The sequence below is a fragment of the Oryx dammah genome, unplaced genomic scaffold (genome assembly GCF_014754425.2).
Source record: "Oryx dammah isolate SB20612 unplaced genomic scaffold, SCBI_Odam_1.1 HiC_scaffold_27, whole genome shotgun sequence".
NCBI lineage: Eukaryota > Metazoa > Chordata > Mammalia > Artiodactyla > Bovidae > Oryx > Oryx dammah.
The window spans coordinates 130,902,832-130,916,628 of record NW_024070211.1 but is presented as its reverse complement, the minus strand read 5'-3'; the positions used below and the strand labels follow the sequence as shown (position 1 = coordinate 130,916,628).

The window sequence follows — 13,797 nt, the reverse complement described above, 5'->3', positions numbered from 1 at the left end:
GAAAAGAAAAGGACAGGCCAAATATCCTATGAATACAGATGTAAAAATCCTCAAAAAAATACTAGCAAACCAAATTTAGCCCCACATTAAAAGGATCATTCACCATGATCAAGTGGGATTTATCCCTGGGATGCAACCATACATAACATACACAAATCAATAAATGTGATACCTCACACTAATAGAATTAAGGAAGAAAATTTATATGATCATTTCAGTAGATGGAGAAGAAGCTTTTGAAAAAATTCAACATCTGTGTGTAATAAAAACTCTTAACAAATTAGGTATAGGAGGAACGGGTGTGCACGCTCAGTCTCTCAGTCATGTCCGACTCCTGAGACCCCACCAGACTGAGGTCCACTAGGCTCCTCTGTTGGTGGAATTTTCCAGGCAAGAATACTGGAGTGGGTTGCCATTTCTTCCTCCAGAGGATCTTCCCGACCCAAGGATCAAACCCATGTCTCCTGTGTCTACTGCATTGACAGGTAGATTCTTTACTACTGAGCCAGCTGGGAATCCCATAGGAGGAAAGGACCTCAGCATAATAGAGGCTACATATGATAGGTCCACAGCTGACATCATACCTAACAGTGAAAAGTTTGAAAGGTTTTCCTCTAAGATCAGAAGCAAGACAGGGACATCCACTATCATCTGTTCATTATAGTGAAGTCCTAACCAAAGCAATTAGGTATGAAAAAGATATAAAAGGCAGCAGAATTGAAAAACAAGAAGTAAAATTTTCTCTATTTGCATGCGACATGATTTTACAGATAGAAAATCCTGAAAACTTTACCAGAAAATTGTTAGATATATTCAGCAAATTCAGTAAAGTTACTGGATACAAAGTTAACATTCAAAAATCAGTAGCATTTCTATACACTAATGACAAATTGTCTAAAAGAAAAAAGTAAAATTATTCCATTTACAAGAGCATCAAAAACAATAATATATTTAGAAGTAAATTTAACCAGAGAGGTGAGAGAGCTACAAGACACTGACGAAAGAAATGGAAGAAAATACAAATAAATAGAAAGTATCCTTTGTTCATGGATTAGAAGAATTAATGTTGTTAAATCTGTATTACCCAAAGCCATCTTTAGATTGAGTGCAATCCGTATCGAGTCTTCACTGACATTTTTAAAGAAGTAAAAATAATAGTCCTAAAATTTATAAGGTACCACAGAAGACCCTAAATAGCCAAAGAAGTTCTGAGAAAGAACAAAGGAAGAGGCATCACACTTCTGATTTTAAGTTATTTAATAAAGCTTTGGCTATCCAAAGAGTATGTTACTGGTATAAAAACAGATTATAGACCAGTGGGACAGAATCCAAAGCCCAGAAATAAACCCATGCAAGAGAGCTGAGATTACCCAGTGGAGTAAAAGACAGTCTCTTAATAAATGGTGCTGGGAAAAGTGGATATCCACATAAAGAATGAAACCCCATCTCTCACCACTAGCAAAAATTCTCTCAAGATGAATTAGAGACTTAAGTGCAAGACTGGAAACCATGAAACTCCTAAAGGAAAACAAAAGAAAATGCTCCCTTGACATGGATCTTGGCAGTGTTTTTTTTTTAATGCCAAGTCAATAGTTGACTACATGAAACTAAAAAGCATCTTCACAGCAAAGAAAATAGTCAACAAAATGAAAAGGCAGGGACTTCCCTGGTGGTCCCTGTGGTTCAGGGACCCAGTGGTGGTCCCAGTGGTTAAGACTCTGCCTTCAAATCAGCGGCCGTGAATCTGATCCCTGCTCAGTATTCTTGCCTGGAGAATCCCCTGGACAGAGGAGCCTGGCAGGCTACAGTACATGGGTCGCAAGAGTCGGACACGACTTAGGGACTAAACTACCCCTGCTACAGGGGACTAAAGTCCCATGTGCTGTAGGGCAACCAGGCCCTGTGCCACGGTGGGAAGACCCTGCATGCCACAGTGAAGCCCCTGCCCGTCTCAACCAAGACCTGACAAGCCAAATAAATAAAATATTTTTTTAAAAATAATGAAAAAGCATTGAATGGAATGGGAGAAAATATGTGCAAATCGTGTATCTAATAAGGAGTTAATATCCAATATATAAAGACTTCATACAACCCAATAGCAAAAACAAAAAAAAACAAACAAAAAAAAAACAATTAAAAGCTGGGCAAAAGACCTGAAGAGACAGTTTTCCAAAGAAGATATACGCATAGCCAACAGGTACATGAAAAGGTGCTTATCATCACTAATTATTAAGGAAATGCAAATCAACACCATGAGATCGCTTCACACATGTTAGAATGTTATCAAAAAGTCCGTAGTTAACATTTGTTAGTTGTTAAGGATGTAGAGGAATGGGAACCGTTGTGTGCTGTTGGGAATATAAATTGGTACAGCCGTTGTGGAAAACAGTATGAATGTCCCTTGAACAATTAAAAATAGAATTGCCATATACTTCAGCAATTCCACTTCTGGATATATATCTGATAGAAATGAAGTCACTATACCAAAGAGATATTTGTGCCCCCATGTTAATGTCAGCATTATTTTCCATACCCAAGACGTAGCACTGGTCTTAAGTGTTCACCAGCAGATGAATGGATGAAGAAAATGCGGTGTGCACGCACGTGTGTTCCATATATTGGGTTGAACAAAAAGTCCGTTCAGATTTTTCCATAAGATGTTACAGGAAAACTGGAACGAACTTTTTTGGCCAACCCAATATAATAGTCAGCCATAAAAAAGAAGGAAATCCTGCCATCTGTGACAACATGGGTGGACCTTGAGAATGTTAGGCTAGTTGGAATAAGTCAGACAGAAAGACAAATACTGTATGATCTCACTTATAGGAGGAATCTACAAAAAAACAAACTTAGAGAAAAAGATATCAAATTTGTGATCACCAGAGAATGGGGATTTGGGAGTGGGGGATTTGAATGAATGTATTCAAAAGGTACACACTTTGAGCTGTCAGGTAAATACGTACTGGAGATATGAAGGGCAACGTGACGGCTATAGTTTCCACTGCTGTATGTTATACTTGAAGTTGTTCAAGAGTACATTCTCAAAGTTCTCACCACAAGGAAAAAGCCATTTTTTTCTTTTTTTGTATGTGTGTTGCTGTGAAATGGTGGATGTGAACTAAAATTATTGAGGTAGTCATTTCACCATCTATGTAAGTCATATCGTTAGGACTATATAGCACTATGTCAATTTTATCTCAATAAGACAAAGTAAAATATCTGTTATAAGATAATTAGCCCTTTTCTTTGCATCTTTGCGCTCTTAGAAGACAAAGAAGCAATTGAATTCAGAGGCAGTACACAAATAATTAACTTACACTGAATTGTGAAGCAAAAACATTCAGATTTTCCTGCAGGACCAGATTTTTAGGTTACCTTGTTTCTGTGATAATTCTATCAGTGTCTTTTCTCTGAGCTTTTAATTTTTTTAGTAGTTTTAGCATAATATTTTCAGAAGGGTTATCCATATTGCAGCACCTATTAGTACCTCATTCTTTCTTATTGCTAAGTAAATATTCCACTGTGTAAACTTTTAAAATCCATTCATGGACATTTGGATTATTTCTACTTTTCGGCACTTAGAATAGTGCTGTTATGAAATTGATGTGCAGATTTTGTATGGACATAAGTTTTTAATTCTCCTGGGTGCATCTTGGCGTGGAATTGTTGGTCATGTAGTAACTGTATGTTTAACATTTTAATAAACTGCCAGGCTCTTCCCCAAGTGGCTGCACCATTTCACGTTCTCACCAGCAGCAGCGTGTGAGGATTTCAGTTTCTCCACAGCCTTGACGACAGCTGTGATCACCCTTTTTTATCCTCGCTATTCTGTGGTATTCAGTAGTATTTTGTCATGGTTTTGTCTTGCATGTCCCTGATGACTAGCGATAGTGAGCTTTCTCCATGTGCTCTTGGACACATGAATCTTCTTTGTATATCTTCTTTGGGGAAATGTCTGTTCAGATCTTTTTTCCTGTATATAACTGGTTTGTTTTTTCATTATTGAGTTGTAATAGTATTTTTATGCCTTAGGTGCAAATCCCTTATCAGATGTATGCTTTGTAAATGTTTTCCCCAATTCTGTGAGTTGTTTTTTCACTTTTTTTATGGTGTCCTTTGAAGCAACAAAGTTTTTAATTTTGTTGAAGTCCTTGTGCAGAAGTGACCCCTCTGACTGCAGTGCTCTCCCACTGCAGGACTTACTTTTTTTTTTTTTTTGCCACTTTATTATTTTTTTATTAACTTTATTTTTTAATTGAAGGATAATTGCTTCACAGAATTTTGTTGTTTTCTGTCAAACATCAACAAGAATCAGCCATAGATACCCTTTTGAGCCGTTCCTGGCATTCTGACGGCTCATGTCTTCCTTTTTCATGCCTTCCCCCCAGGGATGGTTGCAGAAGAGTACAATGCCTTCTTCTACTCGCTGGTATCCCAGGACACACAGGAAATGGCTTACTCAACCAAGCGGCAGAGGTTCTTGGTAGATCAAGGTTACAGCTTTAAGGTATGTGTCCATTGGTCTCTGGTCAGAGTGGGACTGAGGCTTCTTTCTACCCAGACCTCCATGAGAAGTGGAGGCCACTGTCAGCACAGGGTGGGGCAGGTCTCTGGCAGGCACAGAATGTTAGGCGACTGGGGCCCCACCTCAGACTCCTGTTCTTGCATGAACTATGGGGGGCTTTGAAGGAAAAAGCTTGTGTAGACTCCTCTCCTGCCTCCAGCCTCTCAGGGACCAGGGCCTCTAAAGCAAGCAACATGTGGAGTCTCAGCTTGTTAACTTTTTATAGTCATCTTGCAAAAAAAAAAAAAAATCCCATTAGATATTGGTGGGAAAAATGTGCTAACTTAGCAGGACTTGAGATGCCAAGGAACTGTGGCCACCACTGTGTTAGTGTGAGCCCCTTGGGTTTCCTTTCTCAGGGGTCCCCTCCAGTAGCTGGGAGAGCTCTGTCCTTAGCCATCTGGTGAGCCTCGGCTTCCGTGAGCCTCAAACATCAGGAGTCATCCATGTACTATAAATCTGGTGTTCTAATAACTTGGGAAATTCTGAAGGTTTGGCTGACTTTCATTGGTGAAAGCATTTGCTTTCTTTCCTCTTGACACAGAGAGTAAATTTATGCTAGGATTTAGTATCCCAAAGGGTTTTTTTTTTTTTTTTTTTGTGGAGGGTACTGTAAGCAGGGGAGGGAAAGGACATCTTAGAACATACAGGTTCCCAGGTTCCTGATTTGTGGAAGACTGTAGGCTGCCTCTCTAGCTACTTTAAACTGTATCTTTTTCAAATTGGTTTAGGCTAGAACTAATCAGGGAACTAACAGAGTTCCCTTTATCTCCTTGGACAAGAGGACAGGGTTGTCCGACCCTCCTCTTTCAGGCAGAGGCAGTGACACCTTTCAGACTTCTCGCGCTGAATTCCAGTTCAGGACACGTGGCACAGTTTTTCGAAGGATGTTCACTGCAACCTTTTTATCTGTCTGTATAGCATTTGTGGTGCTAACAGCATTCATACCTTCTGATTCCCAGGGAGTCAGAGGGTAAGAGAAGCACTGAAGCAGAGTGCTCTGGGCTCTTTGACAGGTGAGCTTGACGAAGTGCTGAGCGCGCGGTGGTCTGTGTTGGAGCTGCTTTTGCGTGCCTGACCTTCAAGTCTGCCCGCCGACAGCAGCCGGGCTAGGGCTCCCAGAACCATGACCCTGGGGAGGAGGCCAGGGCAGAAGTCTCCCGCATCTGTACTCCAGACCTGTGGCCACCTGAAGGGCTCAGCCAGGCCCTTCCTTCTAGGAATTTTCTTTTAAAATTACGCGAAAATTAGAGAGGCGGGGAGCAGAAAAGAAGTTCCCTTCACGTAATCAATCCTCGCTTTCTGCAAGGATAGGTAGGCCTTGTAGTGAGTTATCCCCAAGGAAGTGAAAACCAAATCTCCATCCTGCTGCTATCTTTCTCTTTTAGAAAACATATCCAGTCGTTTGTACATGCCCCTTCTGCTGGAAGCCCTGGGTGCCAGGGCTGGAGGTTGGACACCTTCTTGAAGGGCAGTAGTCTGTGCCCTTCAGTTCTTGCCCCCTCCCTTTACCTGGTGCAAGATGGGCAAGCTACTAGAACGGTTGCTTGGAGGTTGCCAAGATCCCTGGAGGTCTTCTGTAAGTGGTCATTTAGGTGCCATGTGTTGGGAGCAGATTTCCCTAGAATTTGCTGAACCTTTCCTGCCTTGCAGTCCTTGGCTCAGCTCCTTGTTGAGGTGGCTTCCAAGGCTGGGCTCTGCACTGCCAGAGAGGAGCTCTCTGTTATTAGGCAGCTTCTCTGCTGGGCCTGAGTGGGGAGGCGACCAGACCAGATGAGCCCAGGGGAAGGTGGGATCGGGCCAAGGGGGAGAAAACAAGAGGGTTCCGCTCTACAGGTGATCACCAAGCTTGCTGGCATGGAAGAGGAAGACTTGGCATTTTCAACGAAAGAGGAGCAACAGCAGCTCCTACAGAAGGTCCTGGCGGCCACTGACCTGGATGCTGAGGAGGAGGTGGTGGCAGGAGAATTTGGCTCCAAATCCAGCCAGGTGAGTGAGTAGGTGAGGCTCCAGATGTCAGTTCTCCTGAAGGACAGAGTCTTAGACACACGTACAGCTTCACAGTTCTGTGTGTGTATGTGCCTCTGTGGTTTTTTAAAAACTTGGAATACATGAGAAATTGTAGAGAAGGAAATAATAGAAATTGTCCCTGTTAGCCTTTCTGTGTGTCTGTCTTATTTTACGTGTCTGAGCCCATGGTGGCTGTCTCCTGCTGTGCTCACGTAATAGTCTGGCATAAGTGTTTGTTAGTATTTGGATGTTGGAGCCCAGGCTCCCGCTAGGGTGTCGTGGGAAGGAGTGTGACGGACCTGGGGCTGCCCCTCTTGGCCTTGGGCGAGTCGCCTCATCCCAGCTTCCTCCTCAGTAATAACACAGCCTTCCGGCCTGTAAGACAGGTCTGAGAAAGAGCTCATGTTGTAGTTTCAGTACATATTTTGAAAAATTTAGAGTTCTCTGCAAGTGTTCAACTTTTCAGTTATTCTGCACCTACTTACCAGTGCTTGTTGTTGCGCCAGGCAAATATAATATTGTATAACTAATGAGAGTATCATGATGAGGAATTCATATCTGGCCCTTCCAAGGAGAGAAGTACTGTTTGATCAGGTGCTTTTGAAACTAAGTTGGTGGTAGAGCTGAAAGATAAGTGATAGTAGAAGGGAAGAAGGAAGCTGTGTCACCAGGAGAGGTGCTGTGTGCCCTGAGACCTTCCTGTCCCCAGCACCAGTGGTTGGGGGCTGGATCTCCTCCAGGCATCCTCAATGGGTGCCCAGGGAAGCTTCCTGTTTCTCTCTGAAGGTGGTGTCAAGTCAATTCCACTTTGCAATGGGTCACCTAAGGTCAGGCTGAGGAAGGCGTGGCTACAGTGCCCGTCTGCATCCTTTGCTTGTAATCTGGTGCGAGTTGTGTGCCAAGCACTGGGTCAGATCTTTGACCTGTGTGATTTCCGTTCACACCACATATGTCAAGCAGATGTGGTTATCCCCATTTTACACGTGAGTTCATTGAGTTACATTCAGTATTTGCCCCAGGCCATTCAGTGAGACACAGAACCAAGATTCAGGCCTGGGGCTTTCTGAGTTTCCACTTGATTCAAAGCCTTATGGTAGGGTCTCAGGAGATTTGAAGGACTCCTGCCCTCACTGTTAAAATTGTTTAGAAATTGCCATGAAGAGAGGCAGTGTGGTATTATGGTTAGGCACAGGGAATCTGAAGCCTGGATTCACGTCCCATCTCTTAAAGAGCTGTGTGCTCTTTGACGAGTTAACTTCATTTCTCTGTTTGTTTCCTCTTCTATAAAATGGGCGTTGGAATGATTGTGAGGATTCAGTAAGTTAAGACATGTAATAAGTATAAGCTGCTTAGAATAATACTTGAGACATACTATGTAGTCAGTAAATGTTATTTTAAAAATAATAAAATCTATGAAACTTATAAATTTATAAAACTTACTGTGATTATAGATGTAGAAGGGAGGGTATTTCACTTTGGAAACTAACAGCTGGCTGGGTCCCCCTGCAGGTGTCCCGGCGCTTTGGCACGATGAGCTCCATGTCCGGGGCCGACGACACGGTGTACATGGAGTACCACTCATCACGGAGTAAGACTTCCACTAAGCACGTGCACCCGCTTTTCAAGCGCTTCAGGAAATGATGCCCACAGGGGCATGTAGCTGAAGGCTGGATGCCCAGCACCAACACTGGAAAAGGATTTTAAATGTAGCATTTTCTTTCTGCATCCATGTTCTTTCCAATAGCATTGGCCAAACCAATCTAGATTCAAGTATCTGTTAACTGTGTTGAAGAAAATGCATCAAGAGCTTGATTCTGTCTTCCTGGGTTATCCAGGGTTTAAAAGTGGGAGTGGGGAGACTATATTTTTGGGGTTTTTTTTTTTTCAGACCACTTTTCAGAATTTTGAGGGAGTGTTCATTCTTGTATATAAAAAATTTGTAATATTTAGGTGTATTTATCTTAATGTTCTCCTGAATAAACAGAAATGGGACGTTTAACCACTCTTCATTATAGATGTTCTTATGAAGCCTTGCCATCAGTTATGTCTGGATGACAAACCTCCAGCAGGGCTTCAGTTGGTGGCAGGCCCAGAGGAGTAGGAAGGGAAGTAAGTTCCAGTCTGCAGGGAACACCGGGGAGACGAGAGGACTTGCCGGTTAGTGTACTGTGTTGCCAGGGAGGCCCTGGGAGCCCAGGGAGGGTGGTCCAGCGCAAGCGAGGATTTTGAGCAGTTTGCAGTGTTGTCTGGCCCCTGGTCAGCTCACGTGTGTTCCACGGGAGGTACCCACAGCTGTAGGCCCTCTAGGTCACCTGAAGGCCATCACCCTCTTTGGGATCCACAGTGCACACAGCTCCTGGTGGTTGATCTTCTCTGAGAGAATGATCTCTTATTTCTCCCGCAGGATACATTGTTGATGTTGCTGGAAGGCTGGATTCCTCTTCTAACAGCACTTTAGTACCCTGGCATCTTTTTAAAAAAATTAATTAATTAATTTTAATTGGAGGATAATTAGATAATTACTTTAAAATATTGTGATGGTTTTTGCCATACATCAGCATGACCCTTAGATCTTTAATGGCTGGTTCCTTTATTCTGAAAAACGTCTCTGGGCTTTTTTCCTCTTATTCGTAGTGTGAAAGAAAAGGTGTTCTTTCATACCATAAGACAGACAGGCATGCACAAGGTCCTGAAGAGTGTGTGCCAGCATCTTGAGGGGGCTCATTTTGTCGAGAGTGCTTTTAGGCAAAAGCCACTTTCCCTGAATTCCTGTTCTCTGAGCTGACCTTTCGGGACAAACACGCTGTTACAGTCTGGCCGGCAGTTGGTGCTGACCCACAGAGCCACCTGCTTTGTCCGTTCAAACCCTGGAGGTGGCCCCGGTGGCCAGACCTTCAGGCTCTGTGAGCCAGACCCGTGCTTGACCACAGCTGTGTGGAGGCCGCAGCCTAGCCTGTCACTCACGCAGTGGGTGGCTCCCAGCTGTCTCAGGCTGGACTTCAACCAGAATTATTCCCAGACTCTCCTGTCCTGTCCCACCTGTGCGCTTGAGACGCTCAAGCAATAGCGAACTCTTGCATTTTCATTTCTGTCCTGGTTGTGTGCTGTTTTCTTGTTCTTTAACGTATCCATGGGTGATGTCAAGTTTTACCCAAGCTCTGTGATCCTGGAAGACAGAGAAAACATGTTGAAGAAACACCCAATCTTTTGTGTTCTGGAAAACAGCTTACTACAAAGAACCACTTTTCCCCTTAAGTCTTGAGTCTTAAGACTCAAGGATGCTCTCTTCATTTACCAGTGACAAGGCTAAACACAGACCTCCCATTCTCTGCCTCATGTGACTAGTTGAATTACTTTTTCCCACTGATCAACTGGAACAAAATGCTTCTTAAGCAAATCTCGGTTAAGATCCCATCCTTCCCACAGGCCCCTAAATTTTGGCCCAGCCTCAGCCTACGGCTCCTCCTGAGAACAGGCTGGACTCGGGGGAAAATGGTGTCCTATCTGCCACCTGACCATCCCACTGCTGTTCACCCTGCTTCCTCTCCTTTTTGGCGGCACTGGGTTGCTGAGCACAGGCTTTTCTCAAGTTATGGTGCCTGGGGGCTTCTCTTGTAGGTGCGCATCGGCTCATTCGCCCCGAGGCAAGTGAGAGCCTAGTTCCCCTGCATCAGAAGGCAGGTGCGTAAGGATGGACTGCCAGGGAAGTCCCCACTCTCCTTGTTTCCTCCTTCCTGTAAAAGAAAACTTCTTTTGTGTAACTCTTGAGATGCTTGCTGATCTTATGGTCAGTGTGTTCTCCCTGTTGAAATAGTTGTTCTCCGCTCTGAATCTCTCCTTGCCAAGTCTGGATTAGTTTGCACCATGTAGCAAATTCCTGTTGATCCTCTGAACGTGAGTTGAGGTGTTGTCCCCAGGAGCCGGACTCCCGCTCCCACCCCTGTCTCCTCTGCCACTGTGTCCTCTGTGCTCCCTTCTTCCTTTTTGGTTCTTACATTGGTACCCTATTTGAGATTCATCTGTACCCTGATATCTGATATACAGTTAGGCAGTGATGAATTGGACTCTTTTCAAAGTTTATGGACTTAAACAATAGAACAGTAACTCTGCCTGCTTACACCTTGCAGGAAGTTGTAAATAAATGATTCACTGGCCACCATTTACCCTGTTAGCCCTTCCTGCTGCCTTTTCCCTGAACCAGCCCTTACACCCCACCACAGGTGGAATTTACGGGGCAAAGTACCAAAGAGAGCTGCCCAAAGAAGTCCTGAATATGCTTAGGGGCGCTTGAGTCTTCCACTGAGCACCAGGAAGCACATGGATATGAAGCAGCTGCTCAAGGCTAGGGAAGGGAACGCCTGAAGGGACTAGGGTGAGCACATCCAGGGTCAGCACTGTTTTCTGTTCCCGCCAGCCTGGATGAAATTCCTCATCTCACAGGGCATCAAGCAGAGTATTCAACAAGGTTTTGCTTCAATATTGTGAAAGTGAGACCCAAACTAATGCTGCATGAGTTCTAATAAAGTTTTGAAAACACAACCCCAAAGAATCCAACTATTTCCAAGTAATTTACCACATTCCAGAGCAACGCTACCTACTATAGTATGAAAATATCCAGCAACCAATAAGGTAAAACTTTGGCGCAGACAGTAAGAGTCCGCCTGCAATGTAGGAGACCTGGGTTTGATACCTGGATTGGGAAGATCCCCTGGAGAAGGAAATGGCAACCTACTCCAGTATTCCTGCCCAGGGAATCCCATGGATGGAGGAGCAGGCTACAGTCCACGGGATCCCAAAGAGTTGGACATGACTGAGCAACTGACACATATATACAGTGTCTGACATCCAATCAGAAATTACCAGGCAAGCAAAGAGCCAGGGGAAGAATATAGCTCATCATGAAAAGTCTTTATTCTCTGACATTTGAAGAAATATGACAAAAGTCCATATTCTCTGATGTTTCTCATTTGCTTGCTCTGACACGGTAAGTTGCCCAGTGGAGAGGCCCACATGGCAAAGAGTGGAGGGAGCCTCAGTTCAATGGCCCTCAGTGGACTGGATCCTGCCAGCACTCACAGAAGTGAGGTTGTAAACAGATCCTCCTTTGGCTGAGCCTGGGATGATCACAGCCCTAACCTACCCCGTGGTTGTATCCTGTGAGGACCCTAACCCAGAGGACCCAGCTAAGCTCCTGCATTTCTGATACACAAAGCCTCAAAATTACAATTTTCTTACTATCTTTATCTCTCTCAAAAAAGAATTGATTGCTACGCTCTGGAGATGGATAGTGGTCATGGTTGCCCATAGTTACAAAGCAATGGATAAATAATACAGATTTTGGTACCAAGAATAGGATGCTATTGTAATAAATACTCAAAAATGTGGGAGTGGCTTTGAAACTAAGAAGTGGGCAGCAGCTGGAAGGATTTTGAGGACCGTGTTAGAAAATGCCCAAATTGCCGTCAACAGATTATCAGTGGAAATCCAGACTTTGAAAACACTGCCAGCGAGTGCTTAAAAAGAAGCAAAGAAGCTGCTATGGGGAGCTGGAGGAAGGAGGACCTCTGTTACACAGTGGCCAAAAATTGAGTGGCACTATCATCTGCAGTTGTGTGGAAAGCAGCATGTGTCTGATGTACTTTGTGCAAGATTTGCAAGTAAAGTTGCGAGGAGCCACTTGTTTTCCTCTTGCTGCTTAGTAAAACACAAAAGGAGAGAATAAAAATGAGTGCAGAAGTATTTTAGAAAGGAGCCAGAGTACGCTTTTTTGTGCAGGGAGACACAGATAAAGATGGCAGATGGTGTTCTGTGGCCACAGAGGAATTAAATTTAAAATCAGTAAAAGAAACATGTGAGAAACTCCCAATTGTTTGATGAGATTTCTTATTAAAAACCTTGCAGTTGGGACTTCCCTGGCAGTCCAGTGGATAAGACTGCACATTTCCAAGTGCAGAGGGCATGGGTTTGATTCCTGGTCGGCAAACTAAGATCCCACACACCGCATGGTGTGGCCAAAAACAAAAAAAGAAAAAAACAACCATGTGATCAAAAAGACTATGGAAATATATCTTTAAGTATTGAAGGAAAAGAAAAACAACTTAGAATTCTGTACCCAGCAAAAAGATCTTTCAAAAAAAAAGTGAAATTCTTCACGTGTAGGAGTGCTGAGAAGGTTTGTTAGCAGCACACCTGTACTAGAAGTCATGTTAAAGGATGCCCTTTGAGGAAAGGAATCTAATACTAGTCATAAATGTGTAGACCACTACAAACTACATTGATAAATATACCAGATTTTCTATTCTACACATCAATTTTTAAAACAGAACTGGTCGCTAACATCCGGAGCTGCACAGTGGCCACAGTTGCACAGCGGTGTGAGTGTACTTGATGCCAGTGAATTGTGCACTTTAAAGTGGTTAAAATGGTACATTTTCTGTTTCTATATTTCTACCACAACAAAAAAGATAACTGTAAAGAAAATGTATCCTGGGGTTTATAGCATGTAAAAGGAAAAATTATAACACTAGCACAAAAGCCAAGAGAGTAGAAATGGATGTTTCTACTGTTACACTGTTGCAAGTTTCTTGTGTTAGATATGAAGTGGTATATCACTTGAAAATAGCTTGTGATATGATGTATCTCTGAAATAACAAAGAATGGCTAAAAAAGCAATATAGGAGATAAAATGAAGTCATGAAAAATACTCAATTCCCAAAAAGTCAGAAAAAGAGGAAGAAAGAAACAGGAGTAGATGAAGTCGCTCATTCCTGTCCAACTCTTTGCAACCCCATGGACTGTAGCCTCCCAGGCTCCCCCATCCATGGGATTTTCCAAGCAAGAATACTAGAGTGGGTTGCCATTTCCTTCTCCAGGAGATCTTCCCGATCCAGGGATCGAACCCAGCTCTCCCACATTGTAGGCAGACGCTTTACCGTCTGAGCCGCCAGGGAAACCCAGGGCAGATGAGATTAAGAATAAATAGGAAAAGATCTAAACACCCTCAATTAAGAAAGATTGTCAGATTTTTAAAAGAAGAACAAAATTATGCTGCCTACAAGATTTAATATTAGGATGCAAGTGGGTTTAAAGAATGGAAAAATACATACTATACTAACATGAAGCAAAAGAAACCTGGAGGAGTTATATTAATATTGGGCAAAGTAGATTGCAGAGCAAAAAATATTACCTGGGTCATTTTATAAAGAGGTCAATTAAGAGGAACT

At 43.1% G+C, this 13,797-nt stretch overlaps 1 protein-coding gene across 1 annotated transcript in view; it reads left to right on the top strand.

Moving 5' to 3' along the window:
- ERCC3 (ERCC excision repair 3, TFIIH core complex helicase subunit) overlaps window positions 1-8,573 on the top strand; it is a 31,174-nt gene extending 22,601 nt beyond the window's left edge. The window contains exons 13-15 of the mRNA XM_040227812.1: window positions 4,389-4,507; window positions 6,401-6,553; window positions 8,084-8,573. Coding sequence (XP_040083746.1) covers window positions 4,389-4,507; window positions 6,401-6,553; window positions 8,084-8,215 — 404 coding nt within the window. The 3' untranslated portion in view covers window positions 8,216-8,573. The remainder of the gene's footprint in view (window positions 1-4,388; window positions 4,508-6,400; window positions 6,554-8,083) is intronic.
- The last annotated feature ends 5,224 nt before the right edge of the window (window positions 8,574-13,797 follow it).